We start from the raw sequence: 18857 nt of genomic DNA, 5'->3' as shown, positions 1-18857 counted from the left end.
AGAAGGTTAAACATCACTTCTTATTTGACAATGCTTCCTATGTAATTTAACATGTCAAATAAGCATAATTAGTTTAACATTTCTCTTTTGATAAGGGAAGAGAACAAATCTTTTGAGATATTCTAGGGGCCCTGTGGAAAAATCCCAAAGTTAGTTTAAGACTTTATTTAGAATTTGATTTTAGAAAGTTTATCAAAATATCAAAAGCTTTTAAAACGTTTGATCATATAGGATCATAGATCACTGTGAAACAATACTTAATTATCCATTTAACCAAAGTGACAGTTAAAGACTTTAAAGGCAAATACAGAACATTACATAGCAGTTAAAAACAAAAACAAACACAAACCTTAGTTCTATTAATATTGAGAAGACTGGTTTTTCTTAAGTAAGACCGGGTAAAGTCAGTGTGAAGCACAGTAAATTATTTTGGTGAAACACAAAATCTTTGCTTTTCAGGCAGATTATTTAAAAGGTAAAGAAAAACCTTTGTTCATAATTTCTTATTAAGAGCACACCAGTAATCTTTAAAAAAAAAACAAACTTTGTCTTTTTAACAGAAAACCAAATTCTAATTTTGCTTTACTGTACTTTTGATATTAAAACTCATTTTGTATAGTAGTGAATATATGGTAGTGTATATGGACATATATACACTACCAAATGTAAAATAGCTAGCTAGTGGGAAGCAGTCGCATAGCACAGGGAGATCAGCTCAGTGCTTTGTGACCAGCTAGAAGGGTGGGATAGGGAGGGTGGAGGGAGGGAGCCGCAAGAGGGAAGAGACATGGGGATGTATGTATATGTATAACTGATTCACTTCGTTATAAAGCAGAAACTAACACACCATTGTAAAGCAATTATACTCCAATAAAAACATTTAAAAAAAAAATAAAGAGGATCATAAAGATTAAAAAAAAAAACAAAAACTCATTTTTTAAAAACTTAAGTCCATTCCAATCTTAGCCAACTCAACCACACATAAAACTCCTTTTCCAAGATTCCTTTCCACAAATCTTCTACAACTTTCTTACATCCAGTCAGATTTTGTCCTATTTTTCCCCTTTTTTCCAATTCTGGAATAACCAGTCATTTTACTTTAAGACAAAGTTACTTTCTCTTTTCCCTTAAATGTCCTTCATACGTTTTCTTATCCAAAAAATATATTCTACTTTTCTTACCTACTTTTCATATACAGTTGTTTTCTTTCACCCTTATTTCTAATTAGTTTTAATTGACTAAAATTATTAACCCTTAGAATCCTTAATTTTAAATCTTAAAACTAAGAAATAAGCAATTGTGGGCTGTGTTACAGTAGCACTCTGTGGATTGGCAAATTTATGAATACACTTCCTAATTTTTAAAGTATATTCTTCCTTATAGTAAATTTTTCAGCATGGCACAAAACATGTTTACTAATAGAACCAAATATCTTAGGTCCTCTGTAAAAGGAAGCCAAAAGTGGATAAACTTATGTTGAGTAAGTTTCAGTATTTTATCTTATTTGGAAATGATCTAGATATTCAATGAATATCCATTATTTAATTTATCTCAGTGTAGCTTTAAGGTTTCAACTTACCAAAAGCATTTTGGAAACTTTAAAGTAGACATACCATAAAGCATACTTGTTGAAAAGTTCATTTATAAACTTTTATCTTACTTACATCTATTTAATTTACAGTTCTTAACAATTATGTTTAGATTAGTCATGAAAATTTCATGAGACATTAAACAACTAACCATGATCTTAGGTTATTTTTCTTGCTGACAAATTCTGTAACAGAGATAACATGGGCTTACTTGACTTTTAGTAAACCTAGGTAGAGTAAAAGTTGTATGTCTGCCTTATATTTAATTCTGATAAGTCTGAAGACATGCCTGTTTTAATTAAACCAAGGATTTGCATAAAACCTTCTAGGGCAATCTTTTTTCCAGTTTCCCTGTTGATTGCAAATGAGACACCAATCTCTGGTGTTTTGATGACCGTGCAACAGTGTTTTAGGTTTTTGCCCCTGGAATTGTTGCAGCTGTAAGGCCAGTAACTTTGAGAAGACTTTTGCTTATGGTCTTGTAGCCTTTTCAGAATGGAAAGGCAATTCAGGTAGAGGATTAATAGACCCTGGGTACTCAGGTAAAGGAGGGCAGAGGGGAGTAGTAGGGTCACATTTGTCTTATAGTCTTTTGTTTTAGGTACCTCTGCATCTTTAATTTTTCATTATCCTTTTGCAATAAATCTTTCAGTAAGGCTATTTTGGAATCTTGAAGCCTTCTGGGGGCTTCTGCGTACCAGTTAAAATAAGTATTCCATTCTGTTTATTGATTTGGGAACCCTTGCTTTCAAGTGCACTTCTTAAATGAATAATCTTGTCTAACTGGAACATATAGCGTCTAGGACCACAGTTCTTAGACAAAATAAGCAGGTGTGCTGGAAGGTAGAGCGCTCAGTTTTTTGAAACTTGGGGATTCTATTTCTTTAGTCATGGCATGAATGTCTAAGAAAACACAAAACACACAATTTCTGGAATTTTCTGACCTATTGGTCAGAAATCAATAAGCCTGAGTTTCTTGGAGCCAAATTAATACCTAAGAGATGTGCTGCTGGGTTGGGGATTTTGTGGTGTTTTACAACGTACTTCATAGCATAGAAATTTTCTTGAGGTTTTTGGGTGACCTAGTGTCAATCTAAACCATTCCATTACCAACTTAACCCAGCACAGGAGAATTAGATTTAGGTGCAAGCTCTGTAACAGCTTTTCAGTGCTTGATCTGTGCCCACCAATTTTGAGGCTTTGGCTTCTGAGATTGTCATTAACTATAGATCTATTGCTCTTTTCACGAGAAGATTTCTTCATAGTGGCAGATGCTCTAATGGCTTTCAGTGGTCTAACTCGTGCCCACTGAGATTTTGATGTGCCATTGGTCAAGACAGTCTGAATCCCTTATCTTATTTCCCCATGTCCCCCAGTGGTTTATGCTATGGACCTACCTCGAGGTCCACGATGGTCCTTTGGCTGCTGCCCTCTGCGATGGACTCCCAATATAATTGTCCCAGAACCTTTCCAGGATCCCAGAAGCTCTCCGGGAACTTTAATAAACCCTTTCTTTTAATAATTTTTGGGTAAAGTTTGTTTGGATTGGAAAGCTGCACGCAAGTGAGCAGAGCTCATATCTAAGAGTGACTTACCCATGGCCCTCGATAATGACAAGAGGAACAATGAACTCAAAGGGTTCAGCAGGCACCTTGCCTGTGTGTCTTTCTTGCAGGCTGTTAGTAGTCAGCTTTGAATCTCATTCTCATCGGCAAAACTGTTAAAATGATTAAAGAAGACAATTTAGGTGATACAAAGTTTATTTAATAGTTCATCAGGCAGGCAGTTCTGATTTTTCTTTCTTTTTTTTTTTTTTATTAATTTATTTATTTTTGGCTGCGTTGGGTCTTGATTGATGCACGCGGGCTTTCTCTAGTTGCGGAGAGTGGGGGCTACTCTTTGTTGCGGTGCGCGGGCTTCTCACCGCGGTGGCTTCTCTTGTTGCGGAGCACAGGCTCTAGGCACACGGGCTCAGTAGTTGTGGCACGTGGGCTTCAGTAGTTGTGGCTTGCGGGCTCTAGAGCACAGGCTCAGTAGTTGTGGCGCACGGGCTTAGTTGCTCCGCGGCATGTGGGATCTTCCCGGACCAGGGCTTGAACCCATGTCCCCTGCATTGGCAGGTGGATTCTCAACCACTGCGCCATCAGGGAAGTCCAGTTCTGAGAATTCTTGAGAGTAGAGACTACCCACTTCATAATGTGTTAGAGAAAGTTTATTTGTATGACCTAAATTGTCTTCTTTAATCGTAAATTAAACACAGACCACAGATATTTGCATCAGATTTTTTTAATGTGTCAGATTATTAAACATATAGTGCATAGGAAGATGGAGTAGGAGGGGATATGTAATTTTTTAGAGAGCAAGATTTTAAAATTTGAAATCTATTTTCATTTTAGAATAAATGATCATGAGAATTGTGCATCATTGCTACTTGGGGCCATAGATTCCAGTATTGTCAATTGTAGAGATGACAAAGGCAGGTAAGTGATCCCAGGATGGCATGGCTCTTGTCTTGATGAATCTTAGTCTGCTTTGTGGTTGCAGAGTGGCCAAACATCTATGTTTTTTAATTGAAAAAGTAATACAAAAGCATGGTTTTAAAAAATTAAGTATAATAAACGATATATAATTTAAAGAAATTACCCTCTTAGCCCAGAAACCCCAGCCTCTTCCACTGAGAAATCCACTTTAAACTGTTCTTTCTAAATTTTTATATTCTCCCAAATATTTTCTATACATAGCTACAAAAGTATATAAAAATATATATGCTTCTATTCTTCTTATGCAAATGAGAACATTCTATAGAAATGCTCTGCTTTTAGCATATCTTGGAGATCTTTCCATACCAGAACATGTATATTTACCATATTCTTTTTAAAGCTGCATATTATTTCATTGACTGGATATGTTATAATTTAATCAGCCTGTTCTGCTTTGAAGAATATTTGGTTGTTTCAAAATTTTGGTATTTTAAAGAGTGGTGCAGTGAACAGTCTAGTACATTTGTCTGTTCACGTGACCAAGTGTATCTGGGAGATAAAGTCCTAGAAGTGGAATTTTTTGGTTCAGAGGTCATAGTGTTTAATTTTGATAAATCATGCCAAATTGTCCTCCCAAAGAAATCAACTATTCACATTAAATGATGTAGGCTTTTTTAAAAATAGCCAGTTGTTTACACATTTAAAGCTTAATTTTGGAAGTATGTTTATCAAAGATGAGAGAGAAGTCACTGGAACTCAAGATTGAAGCGTCAGTAAAGATGCTAATTTTATTATCAGGGCCACTTCCTACACCCCACAAAACTAGTGGTGCCGTTCACATCGGTGACACTTCAGTGTCCACCCGGAATGGCCTTTGGGGGAACCTGATCACCATTTCTGTAAGCTGATAAGTTTTAAATCCCTAAGACGATACCACGCACATGTTTCTCAGGCATATATAGAAAGAGAGTGTGTTAAGTTTACAGGAAGTTAAAATCGTACTTGCTTTAAATCGTTAGGACACCACTTCATGCAGCAGCATTCGCTGATCACGTGGAGTGCTTGCAGCTTCTTCTGAGACACAACGCTCAAGTGAATGCAACAGACAATTCAGGGAAAACAGCACTGATGATGGCTGCTGAGAACGGGCAGGCCAGCGCTGTGGGTACGTGCTTGACTTGTGGACTTCGAGTTTATGCCTATCCAAGACCAGAGGCATGTAAAATCGAGCAGTTGGTCATCCTCTTGGTTTATACATGTGAAAAAAGACCAGCGTTTTATTTAGGCCACCTCATCTCCCTGCTAGTCATCTTCAGTCCCCTGTTAACTTGGTTATTGAGGGACTTTGTCAAACCGAGCCAACCTTTCCGCAGTGAAATCTCTCAACATTTAGAAACCAAATAGAACAACGGGATCATTTTATCTGCACATAACAAAATTGTAAAGGGAATTAAAATTAATGCCTATGGACCTTGGATTTGAATAGAACAGCTATGGCAATAAATTGCTCCTTTTTTCTTTAATAATATTAAATATGATTTTGTGAGCTGTACAAAGTTTTTTTTTAAATAAATTTATTTATTTATTTATTTATTTATTTATTTTTGGCTGTATTGGGTCTTCGTTTCTGTGCAAGGGCTTTCTCTAGTTGCGACGAGCGGGGGCCACTCTTCGTCGCGGTGCGCGGGCCTCTCACTATCGCGGCCTCTCTTGTTGCAGAGCACAGGCTTCAGACGCGCAGGCTCAGTAGTTGTGGCTCACGGGCCCAGTTGCTCCGCGGCATGTGGGATCTTCCCAGACCAGGGCTCGAACCCGTGTCCCCTGCATTGGCAGGCAGATTCGCAACCACTGCGCCACCAGGGAAGCCCGAGCTGTACAAATTTAAATGTGTTATTGTTTTGGTAGTAACTTCTCCAAAATGCATGTAATTAACATGTAGTCTGAGTAACTTTCTTTTGGCTTTTTCTGCAGATATTTTGGTGAACAGTGCCCAGGCTGACCTGACTGTAAAGGATAAGGACTTGAACACACCCTTACATTTGGCGAGTAGTAAAGTATGTAAATGAATTTGCAACACTGTTATTTAGTATAATAATAATAATGATAATAACAGTAATACCTAAATCTATCTATCTCAGAAGTGTGTATCCTGGCTCTTAATTAAGATGTCTGTTGTCACTCTCAGTGGAACTGAAGGAGGGAAGCAAAGGGCAGGCGCACACAAGGGTTGAGGGGCTATGCCTTTCATGGCATTTGCCACTTGAAGTCTTGCCACAGTCTGGCTTGATGCTGCCACTGTATCTGTCTTCATGGTTGTGGCACCACATTTTGCTTTTAAACACAGGTTAGGAGCTCAGTTATCAGTTCCACATGCTTTCATTTTGTTCCACGTGAAGACATTGTAATAACACAGCCAAAAAATACTCTCCTATGAGGCAAATCAATGTACTCATGTATGCTTCTATTCTCCCCTTTTTTCTGGTGCATAGTTCAATGCAAAGAATGTGCTTGTTTTTTTTAATAGCCTCGTGTTCACATATAGCTCAAGTTTCCTGCTTCTGTAAAAGATAAATATATGATTTTATGAGAGTGGGATCATACTGTTTGACAACCTGCTTTTGTTACTGAATCATATATTATGAATATCTTTCTTTTAGACATCATATATTATAATGTTTTAGAAGATGTGTGGTATTCTGCCTTAGGGCTGTGCCATCCTTTATTCAACCCATCCCCTATTGTTAAACATTCACTTGTTTTCAAATATATGCTGCTATAAATAATGCTAAGTGTAGATAATAATAATCTAAATAAATTCCTATATGTGAAATTAGTGAGTCTAAGGCTATGAACATTTTTAAGACCAAATTGCCCCATAATAAGGTTACAACCATTTACCCTCCGCCAGCAGTACATCAGAATGAAAACTCCATGGACACTTCTAAAATTACCTTTGTAAGTGTCTCTCTTATAAGGCATTATAATATGATGCCAGTTATCACCAGTGATGGTGGTTTGTTTCAATATAGTTGTAGTATTAAAGGTGTTATCTATACCCAGTGGTACCAGAAGTCTCAGCTATTCCTTTCATTGGTTGCATTTTCTCATTTCATGCTCTGAGAAGCCTTTGGAAACCACAAAAAGTGCTCAGGTTCATGAAATTCATTTCAAGGTTTGTGTTTTTGTGAGTGTAAGTACAGTGCTTTCCAGACTTTATTGTGCAAATGAATTGCCTGAGGATCTGGTTAAAGTACAAATTCTAATTTAGGAGGGCTGGATGGGAGCCTGAGATTCAACATTTCTAAGTCCCAGGTGAAGCTCATGTTGCTGGTCTGTGGGCCACATTTCGAGTATCAAGGGTTTAAGAAGTGGCGACCCCTTAACAGGGCACTAGGCCTGAAATTGTGAAAGTGTCTCTGATTCATCAGTTGATTTTTAAAAAGTTATCAACCATCATTAGTCATAAGATACAGAGGTATCTTCTGGATGAGGAAGAAAAGAATGACCTTTCCTGAAAAGGATTCTCTTCATAATATAAGGCAAGCCAGTGATGATGAATGATACAGATAACAGATACAATGGGAATTCCAGTGAGAGGATCACTGAGGTGGTATCTGAAGGCTTGAGGAAGGATATGGGACTTGACTTGTGTTTAAAAAGCATTGTTGAAGAATTTAAAGGACACTCCTAATTCTACTCTCTGTTTACCAGCTGACCTAGCTGAGCTAGCTTCTGCTTCAGCTCTCTGGACATTAATTCTAAAAGTTATCGTAGAAATAACAATATTTTAGATCAGATTTATATTAATCAAGTCCTAATAGACCTTATTTAGAATCTTTGAAAATCTAAGGCTGTTTAACCATTTGCTTTCAGAAGAAAAAAAGAATTACTCAGAAAATAGCCTATTTTGTTATTAGACAGGGCATACATTTTAAATTTAAAGCATAATGAAGTGATTGTTCCAGAACTTTTCTGTATCTCTGTCCCATGTTTCTTATCTTTTGTTTTTTTCATTAGGGTCATGAAAAATGTGCCTTGTTAATACTTGACAAGATACAAGACGAGAGCCTTATTAATGCAAAAAACAATGCACTGCAGACGTAAGTATGGCTACTAAAGTTTGACTAAGTCCCAGATTCATAGTCATTTATTCAACAAACAATAAGAATTTGCTGTATGCCAGGCTAGAGCTGGGAACGCAGTGGTGAAAGACACAGACCTGGCTTCTCCTTCGTGAAGTTTAAGGTCACATAACTATAAATGGAAAACAAGTTTTATAAATCAGGTTCCCAGAATACATTTGAAGCATTTCTAAGCTATTTTCTTAATTATATTTTAATATAATTCAGTGTAATCCTTAGCGTGAAAGACCCGAAAGCTGCTTCATTTTCCATTTTGGGAAATTACCTATGCATTCGTTTTAAGGGCAAAGGAATATTAGGATTTTTTTTTCATTAAGATTCTTAAGCAGCATAGCAGAATATATTGGGTATGATATTATTCTTTAAGGTATTCTAAATTCAATAAAACATCATTTAGTGTATTTAGTAATAACAGGAGGTTTAAGATTATGTAATATGGGTGATAGTGATACCAGTCATACTGATGAACTGTGTGAAACAGTGATTCAAATGCTGACCTAGAAAGCAAGGGGTAAAGAACCTTCTAGAAAACACACCAGAGCTTGAGTTCTTCTTCTGGCTTCTTGTGTCCTGTCACTAAGGTTTTTGAGGTGTAGAGTATTTGTAATATCTGCAGAGAAATTTGGGCCAACGTGGAAGAACAGTTGGATCATTAGCACCTGGAAAAGATGTGGTGAACAAATATCTTTTTTTGAAAAAGTAATAATATTCATGTGCTATTTATAGATTCTCAAGTCTTTTCTTCCTTTTAGCCACTCAGACTACCCCAAATGCCACATTCTCACACAAATATATATCATAGTTGATGCTCGCTGTTGTCTTTTTAGACCCCTCCACGTTGCTTGCGCGCAATGGCTTGAAGGGTAGTCGTTGAGGAGCTGCTAGCCAAAGGGGCTTGCGTACTTGCTGTAGATGAAAATGGTAAGTGAGAAAAAGTAAGCCATTACTGCAGGTACCAGGCACCTGCGGTGAGCCAGAGGAAAATGAGAAAGCCAGGAGCTAGATAAAAAGGCAGTGAGAACTCTCTTCCCCTTGAAGTTCCCTGTGTGTGAGCAATCAAGCAAGGATAATTTGTCCTGTCTGTCGTTGTAAGACATATAGTCTCCCTGCAGCCCCCCAGTGCCTTCCATGTGCATGTAATGTCAGCAGCTGGTCTCAAACTCCTCAGCGCGGTCGTTAAAATATGTTAGACACACTCAAAAACTTTCAACTTGGCATTCAAACCCAATTCTAACTGCATATGCTGAAGAGTTAGGGATCATACATGTCATGAGTGCATGCTCAAGGGCTCGAATTAAAACAAAAATCTTTGTATTTCAGTTCATTCTGAGATCAAACCTCTTACTATTTTTTTTTTAAGACAGATCAGAACTCATATTTTCAGTATGGATATTTGGGGAACATGAGTAAAGTTTTTAAATTAACATTTAGGCTTAAGAGCTTCTTCTGATCTATAGCACGTTCCGTTTCTAAATGAACTAACTCTTAACAGAAGCTTCTACTCTGCTTCCTAAAAACTTTTGAAAGCTAATGAATACTAGAATTTTGTATTAAACTACCATGCCTTTTAATCTTGGGGAGCAAAAGAGGAACTTCTGGATATTTATGAATTAAGTAATTTTTTGAATGTGGCATTAATTGTAGCATTTAATTAAAGTATTTTAAAATGTATTAACATAACTCAATTAACTGCTTATTACAGGTATTGGAATTAGCAGCTCATGCCTATTTCTCAGAAGTAAGCAGCCATATGGCATCATTAGCTAACTCCTATTAGTTTTGGTTTTGCAGCCCCATTTATCCTAGCATGTACCCCGCTCTGTCCCCAACCTGACTCATGTAGGAGGAGCAGAAAGTTCTCTATTACTCCATCTCCTTGGTCCTCCTGCCTCACCCTCCCTCACCTTCTTATCACGACCATATATATATATATATATATACCTTATCACGACCATATATATATATATATACACCTTGGGGTTGGCATGCAGAGGCCCACAGTTTTTCTGCAAAATGACTAAAGAGACCAGAATAAACTAGTGTAAGTCTGCTGTATCTGAAGCTTGTCCAGCTCACAGCAACCTTAGGAACAAGAACCCCAGGCCTATAGAACTGCAGCCTGTGTCAGAGCTTAGCTACATCCCAAAGGTCTAGGAACATTTGGGACAATTTTGTACAGCACTACAATCTTAATTCCTTTACTCATCACGGACCTTTGTGGAATGGAATGTTAAGATATCTGTCCATTCTTGTTTGTTTTCATACCAGGGAGAGGAATCATCTGTTAAGGGAGGAGAGGAGCAGAAATCAGGTCAAGTGCTGATAAACAATACAGCAAAAAATTAAGTTTTATTGAGCCAGTGCCTCTGAATAAATGAGCGAGTGGTTAGTAGGAAGTTTAGCCAGCACAAGGGGCTGGAACCCCTTTCCAGCCAGTAGAATAAAGGTTGAATAAGGGTAGATGGAGTCAAAGACTTTATCTACCTCCCCATGGCACCTGCTTCGTGAGTTGAGATAGTTTTCTTTTCTGGACTGGACCCATCGAGTCCAAATGGCAGAGAATGACAACTCTATGGCAAATAGCAATTTCCCCACATCTGTTACATTTAGGACTTGGGACTTTGGCTGGTGGTGTTGATATTACTTAAAGTTCTGTTTAAGTTTCTTTTAAATGATAGTACATTTCATCACATACAACAAGTGCTTTCCTGTGTCTGATCTACTCAAATGATTCCATTTCTCCAGAACCAGTTACCTATGCATACTTTATATAAAGTACATATGAAGTGACAGAACGGTGTTACTGACTCTTACAGACATCTGATTCTTGACATCCTTTCTAATCTGACACACGATTACCTACAGTGGAAAGTCATTGTTCTCAGAATGAGAGTGCTCTGGCCCCAGCCCGAAGCGCATGGTGTGTGCGTGTGCTCGCAGGTGGAAACATCTTTCTGATTGTCCTGTGGCTGTTTTTTTGTGGAATTGTGTCCCACCCCCGTCCCCTCGTGTTTCTGTTCACTAGATGAAGACTGAAATTCTGCCTAACTTCAGATAATATAATGCTTGTCATTGTCATGTAAGCAGGAAAAAAAACCCGAAACCTTCCATCAAATGTCTCCCACTCCCAGTCCCCTCCAGCCTCACCCCAAGCATGACTTGTGGGAAATAACTCCTTTGCCTGGCATGTTTTCTAACTTGACATACATCTCTGCGTGTGAGGTCGTTCGAGATGTACTGTGGGATGCTCACACCACCTCTGGATTGCCTGGACTAACCACTGCCTTGTCTGCATTTACGCCCAGGTCATACCCCGGCCCTGGCTTGCGCTCCTAACAAAGACGTGGCTGACTGCCTGGCCCTCATTCTGGCTACCATGATGACTTTTTCTCCTTCCAGTGCCATGACGGCTGTCAACTTCGTTTGTTTTAAAAAAGACAGTTTGAGCAGGACGACCCTCTCCAACCTGGGTAGCATGGTTAGCCTGTGCAGTAACAACGTAGGCTCGGAGGATGGGTACAATGAAAATGATTCTGATTCGGAAACATTTTGACTTTGGACTGTAGAAGCTTTACCTTGATCACCCATGTTGGAGGAAGGGAAAGAAGCTTGAATTCCAGGTGTATGTTGTGTTCAAGTATTATGATGGGCCCGAGCTTCCAGAAGCCAGTAGAGAAGGAATTAATTAAACCGAGGGAAGGCAGCTAGGCTGTAGGGCAAAGCACTCACACAGATGGGCCTCGATTTTGCTTTGTTTCATATTTTCCTTAGATCTGAGATACTTCTGTGAAAGTCTACCTCTCATTTTAAGTAAGGAATAAAAAAAATGCATTTAATTCTTTGTCTTTGGGGATAATGCAACTGAGAGGGAACTGGTCTCTAAAAGATTTTTTTTCGTGTACTCACTCGGCAGTGAGTTCTCAGAAGTGTATCAACATGACATTCATGTCCCCCAGCAGGGGAGAGAATGGCTGGGTAGGAAATGCCTCAAACCTCTTCTCACTTTGATGTTTACTTCCTTACTAGAAGCCAAAGGTAGAGGTGTTCATCTTCAGAAATAATGCCTTCATCTTCAGAAATAATCTTTTTAAAGGAGTCCAATTATTCATATCCTCTCTATAGTAAGCACTTAAATATCCAGAACTTCTTTTTGAGGATTTTTGTTAAAGTTGCCAGATGAAGGGAAAAGTTCACTGGAAATTGAACTTGCTTTCTTCATGTAACATAAATAGAGCACTCAGTGATCCCCATAACAAGCCTGTGACTAATTTTCACCCGAGTGATCGAATCCAAATCTCTCCAGTAACATTTCAGGTGAAAATTATATTGCACCAAAACTTTGAGACATATGCAAATATAATATGAAACTACCCTTTATTAATTTGTCTGTAAATCAAAATACTAACTTTATGAAAACATAAGAACCATCAGTCTTGTTCATCAATAGTAAAATGTTAAATGAGCTTCTCGGTCAAAGTCATGCCCCAGTGAGTGGAAGTGTGACTCCAAAAGGGAACAAAGTGAAAACGCGATGTAGAAATGGGCAATGTGGAAATTAAGGCCAATTAAAGTTGCTTGATGATGAAATCACCATAGTGAATACTGTGTCTGCTCCCTCTGCCAAAGCTTCTAGGTCAAATGGACCCCGTTCCACACCTGGAATAGCTGTACAAAAAGAAGAATGAGACTCTTTAGATTATGCACATACACATGCACACGTATATGTATGTATTTATATATATATATATATGTCTGTAGTTCGTCAACCAGCTATCCACGAGGACCAAAATGCTTCAGTCTAAAATGGAAGATTTAAATTGTTTTCCTTCGAAGTGGAAGTGAGAACTGAAATAGCTTTTCTATGGAGTTAAAATGTAATCTTTTTGCGTAACAGTCTTTGTTGTGTTTTATATTTCTTATGACACAGATTTCTAGTTGATGGCTTAACATTTGTAACTGATAATGTGTTGACTACGGCTTATTTTTTTGCCAAACTAGAGAAAATGTTCATATACTTTTGATGTAAATGTGTTTGTATTTATTTGAAATGAAACAAATGCCGAGGAAACATCCATTGTTTGTTCTCTGTTTTAATTCCTACTTGTCTTACTTGGAATCATGAAAAAGCCGGAAAATACACAGGACTCTCCCTGGGCTGGCCCGCAGTCCTGGGGCCAAGCCCAGCAGCATTTCCACTCCTAAGGTTTCCAGCCAACCCTCAGGTTCTTCCACGTCGGTCGGAAAGGGGTAAAACATCCGTGGCTCAGCCCGTGTGTAGCCAGCTCAGAGCTTAAAAGACACTGCGGTCCTGTGATCTTCTGCGAGATGAAAACTGAAGTGTGTACTGGATCATATGCCCAAAAGTGGCCCAAAGAAAGATATAGAAATTATCCTGAATACGCTGAAAATCTCACATGATCCCAGCAACCTAATGGGAAACTATGTCAGTGTGTGGGCACATGTACCAAGAAGACAAATAAAAATCACCAGCTCATGCTATTTTCCACTTGAGGAAGAGACAGGAAAGAAACATGTTGCATTAAGGTAGTGCTCGCTGACATTTTATAATCGATTCCATTTTCACCCTGAAAATTTCTATCTTATAATATATGTGAGATACTTTTAAAACAGTGTTCTATCATGTCTGGATCAAATACAGATACTGTATTATATACTTCATCTAATTGTAAAAGACTTTAATCTTACTCTGTAATATCCTGGATTTAATTAAAAACTCATGCTGGGTTCTTCACAAATGAGAACTTGTTCAAAGGACTTCTAAGAACTGGTATTAATTTCATTGAAAAATTTTGACACCACCATATTGCTTTTTTAATTCTTGGTGGTGTGTTCCCCTCCTTCCTCTGTCCTTTCTGTTTGTTTCGAGAAGATGAGTTTCGAAAAAGTGGATAAATTGCTAATGAGCAGTAATGACCTTATCTTTACCAAAACCCTGAAAATAAGGGAGATCTAACACTGAAGAAGCATGATATACTGCGGAGTCTTTTTCTAGAAGTGAATGGAAATCTTGCTCAGTTGGCATTTAAAGCAGGATATGCGATGCCTGCTTTAATGGTGAAGCAGCATTAACATTCTTCCCCGTAGAGTAGCACAGAGAATGAGAAACATTGCGGCAAAGCAGTGGCAGCCATGCGACATTATCTCCACGGAGCTGCGTTCTGACTTTTCCCCACTCTTTCACTGCTAGAAAGAAGGAAGACAAAGGAGCAAAATGAAATCATGCTATGAATTGTTCACTGAATCCATCTCTCGCCCCTGCTCTCTTTCTCTTTCTCCCTCTTCCCCAGACCAATTTTTTTCCTTTAAGAAACGACTTTAAAAACTATGAGTTCTGTTTTTCACATACATCTCTTAGAAATAAAGCTAGATTTTCCACATAGCTTTCTAAGAAAAACAAAAACAGAAAACATTGTGCTTTTACCTTAATGTGTTCTTTTTAGACTGTATTTTAACCACAGCCGCGGGGATCATGTTTCATCGCACTTACCTATTCGCCGGTGTCTGCCTATCCTGGATAAATATGTTACTATCTCCAAATTGCCTAAAATCTGCTATGATTCCACAGTAAATAGCTCAGGGGATTTCTATTTATCACTACTAAAAGGGCACCATAGTATGTTTTGGTACTTTAGGCAGTAAACAGCTGCTTGGTTTATTATTTTATTATGAAATTAGGACAAGAACATCAAATGGATTTGCTGCACTAGTAATTTTTCGTACTGTTGAGCAACTAGGTTTGCTTATCTGTTGTGTTGGTTGAAGAACTCATCCCTTTTTTTGTCTTGTAATATGAAGTTAGAGTGCCTTTTTATATTTGTATATTCTGAAAATGTTCTGTGAAATGTTTGGTATTTTTTTCATTTGAGTGTTATCAGAGCAATATAATACCAGTGAGTTTTCATTTCAGCCTTTCTTTGAATGTATAAAGTGTCTTTTTCCTCCTTCCCCTTTTACCTGCTTTGAAATGAAAATGAAGATGCAAAGTTTTCTATAGGAATTGTTTGATTTTGCAGTGCTAAACTGCTCTCTTTTTACAAAACTGTAAACCATAGGTCAGTGTTATAGGGGAAGAGCATTTTAAGATAGTGACAATCTGAGTGTGTGTATAAAATGTAATTCTAAGCGTTTCTTATGCAGTGATCTAAAAATTCAATGCAAATATCTTTTGTTTGGTAGTTTTGTCTATATATTTTATGCTTTAGCATGTGCAATATATCTTTGTAAAGCGCGATGATACAAATCTGGTGCCAGTGTTATATTTTGCATAACATATTTGTAACAGCATAAAATATTGTTTGATGATTTCAGTGGGATTTTTGTCTGTAATGTTTTCGTATGTAAATTGGAGTTGAATGACTCTGGTAAATGCCATGACTGTAAAAATGAGGAAATGACTTTGAACCAATCTGAATCTTCTCAAGCACAGTTTAATACTTTTTCAACTACTGAATGCTAATAATGTAATGAAGTACTTAACTGTAATATACTATGGAAATGCATTCAGATGGTTATTTTTACAAATAAAAGCGGTACAAATATTGTTGCAATTTGTGTTGTCTTTAATTTTTCCAGTTATGCTAATTTTACCAGTTATCCTGCTAACTTAAACCTTTGCCCCCTGCCAAAGGGCAAATAACCTTAAATTTTGAAAATAATCAAGATAGAAGTGTATCTCCATATTTTCTATTTCTGTTTATATAATCACAATTAGAGCAAAAAATTTCAAACAGATATTTTATGTTTGTTTTATCTGTTTATGCCTCCAACTTTTTCCATAAAAATTTAAGCTGGCTTGCAACAAGGACATGTGAAACTAGAAATAGAAAAAGTAGGACAAGGAAAAAGAATTCAAACAAATATGGGAATCCTAAAGTTTAATGCAGTGGCTGTAACTGAACTTGAATTTGGTCTAGACTTCCTTACAGCCAAAGTAAGAGGGAAATGTGATTAACTCTGTAGATCACATATATCAGAAAAGAAGAAACCTAATAGGTCCTCAAAATTGTGAAATCAACCATGTTACCTTTGTTGCTGCCACCACTATTCTTCAACTGCTTTGTAGTAACACAAGACCCTACTTCTCAGCACTGTCTTTAAAGATATCCATAGAATTACTTCTCCATCTGTCTCACCATTCAAAATGTCTCCCCTTGGGTAGTAACTCAGGAACAGTCCCTAGAAGCACTAAGGAACAGCTCCCTAATTATGGGGTTTCCAGCTGATGAGAAAGAGATTTGGGGCGGGGGGTGGCTTCCCAAGTTCCTCAGATCACAGTGTCCTAGAATGTTAGCAGTTCTCACAGTCTAGCCCAATCCCATCACCACCTTTTTCATGAAAACATCCAATCCCAGAGAAGTTATATAATTGCTCAAATTTGTGTACTTAGTGATCTGAATACACACTTGTGCCTATAGATGTTCTCTCCTCTATGCTGACCTGCCATACAATGTTTTGTGGGATTTTTTTTGTTTTTTGTTTTCTGCTAGAGATGTTCAGGGAGGTTTTGCACTCTGCCTTGCCTACTCCTTATTCAAGTTTACAAACCTGAGTGTTTTTCAGTCTTGAAGACTATAAAGCATGAATTAGACTGCAGGTGAGTATTTCCTGTAGTTTGGAGCAGACTGGGTGTATTAGTTATCTAATGCTGTTTAACAAATTACCTTAAAACTTAGTGACTTAAAACAACAAGTGTTCATCATGTAACAGTTTCTGTGAGTCAGGAGTCCAGGCATGGTTCAGTTATGTCTTCTGCCTCAGGGTCCCTCACAGGCTATCGTCCCAGTGTTGGCTAGGGAAAGCTCCATTTCTCAGTTCACACATATGGTTATTGGCAGGATTCTTCATGGGTTGTTGGACTGAGGGCTTCAGTCCCTTAATGGCTGCTGGCTGCCCTCAGTTCCTTGCCAAGTGGGCCTTACCATAGGGCAGCTCACAACGTGGCAGCATGCTTCGTGAGAGTGAGCAAACTGAGAAAAGCCAGAGAGAAAAACTCACAGAACTCACGCGTTTAGAGCTGAATCTTGAAGTGGCATTCCATCATTTTTTCCATAGTCTACTCATAAGAAACAAGTCACTAGGTCCATCCCACATGCAAGGTCACATCCCACCAAAAAGTGTGAGGACCAGGAGACAGGAATTACGGGAGCCATTTTGGAAGCTATTGACCACACCGGCTCTATCACAGCGCCCTTCAAGAGTGGGGGTTCACACCGGGATAACTTTCCCAGTCGGTGCTAAGGAAATTGTTCACTTGACTTCCCTAATTTACCTGTTCAAGAAATACATACGGATCCCCTAATTTCACTTGTGCTTTCGTAAGCAAGCAGAAAGGGGATAATGGCCTCCACTGAGTAATTGTATTGTTGGACATCGATGTGGTGCTTTGTCTCCAAACTGCTTGTCAAAGGATTCCTCTCCCTAATGCCATTCAGTAGGTTTAGATCCCTATACATCTATCCCTCACTTAACACACTTAATGTGTTCCAGAATTAGCTTGCAAGACCAAAGACATTAAGCTAAAAGGCTCTTAACACAACCTAAAAATATTAATATAAAATATTAATATAAAAATATTGTGGGTAAAAGTACTGTATGAATTGTCTCTTTAGCAGATTTCATACTGAAGGTACATTTGCTATAAAATATAAAGCAGCAAAGATAATGGCTTTGCCATTTATTAATTTTCAAGCACTCCAGGGGGTGATCGAAAAGGTGTGGGCATTAGTGGTTGGCACAGTGACTGGGGAGTGGGAGGGCTTGCTACTAGCATTTGGTGAGCCAGGGATACCAAATGTCCCACCCAGCCCAGTGTACAATCCCCCCACCCCCAATGCCCATGTGTCCCCACCTCACTGCTCATATACTTGCTCTCCTCTTTTTTCTGAATCATTCCTTCATCAATGTATTACTTGTGAAGCCAGCCATATTCTAAAATCTGTTTTCACAGGGAATTGCATAAAGATGCTCTACTCTGCATCCCCTCCTAAAGAGCACTCCCAAGCTTAAGAAAAAGAACTTCAGAAGGCAATGTCGAGTACATGTTCCCTGGTTGTGTATTTCTCCAGGTAAGATCACATGCAGGTGAGTGGAGGAAAGTGCTACACAGATTTGAAACAGATACTTAATTCCTTTGTTGTTAAACACACAAACGCAGGCCTGCACATGTATATTTCTTGTCTTAAGCAAGGGATGATTGCATCCTCTTCACAGTTGGGGTAACCCTGCTCATAAAGACAGAAACATTTGGCCCACAGTCTCATAGCAAGATCTGGCAACAAACCACTGTTGGCTCATGTGGTTCTCTGGGCACTCTGGTAGACACAATTTCTAGAATACCATTTTCTACCTTTAAAAGACAATTTAATGAAGTATATTTAATATCTAGAAGAGTTTTTTAATTTTCAAAATAAAAAGTTGAACCAGTACCTAGAGCACAAAAATCTTACCTGTGTTTATGCTCAGTTGATAAAGCACCCAGCGAAATTGAAAACTTGAATAACTCATATTTCTTTTAGTTGGGTTCCCTGAGAATTACAAATGTCTAAACTCAAATCTGAATGTGAAGAAGTTGCCAGCCATATAGAGATCAAAGGAGGAAACAGGGAGAGGGAACAGCTAGTGCCAAC

The 18857-nt window shown here is 38.2% G+C and overlaps 1 protein-coding gene across 1 annotated transcript in view; it reads left to right on the top strand.

Moving 5' to 3' along the window:
• Positions 1–15756, top strand: part of ANKRD44 (ankyrin repeat domain 44) — a 325239-nt gene extending 309483 nt beyond the window's left edge. The window contains 7 exon segments of the mRNA XM_036857992.1: positions 3986–4069; positions 5089–5234; positions 6041–6123; positions 8087–8169; positions 9039–9075; positions 9078–9132; positions 11517–15756. Coding sequence (XP_036713887.1) covers positions 3986–4069; positions 5089–5234; positions 6041–6123; positions 8087–8169; positions 9039–9075; positions 9078–9132; positions 11517–11764 — 736 coding nt within the window. The 3' untranslated portion in view covers positions 11765–15756.
• The last annotated feature ends 3101 nt before the right edge of the window (positions 15757–18857 follow it).

The sequence above is a fragment of the Balaenoptera musculus genome, chromosome 7 (assembly GCF_009873245.2).
Source record: "Balaenoptera musculus isolate JJ_BM4_2016_0621 chromosome 7, mBalMus1.pri.v3, whole genome shotgun sequence".
Classification (NCBI taxonomy): domain Eukaryota; kingdom Metazoa; phylum Chordata; class Mammalia; order Artiodactyla; family Balaenopteridae; genus Balaenoptera; species Balaenoptera musculus.
Note: the sequence above shows the minus strand (reverse complement) of the source record. Positions and strands in the feature narration are given on the sequence as shown.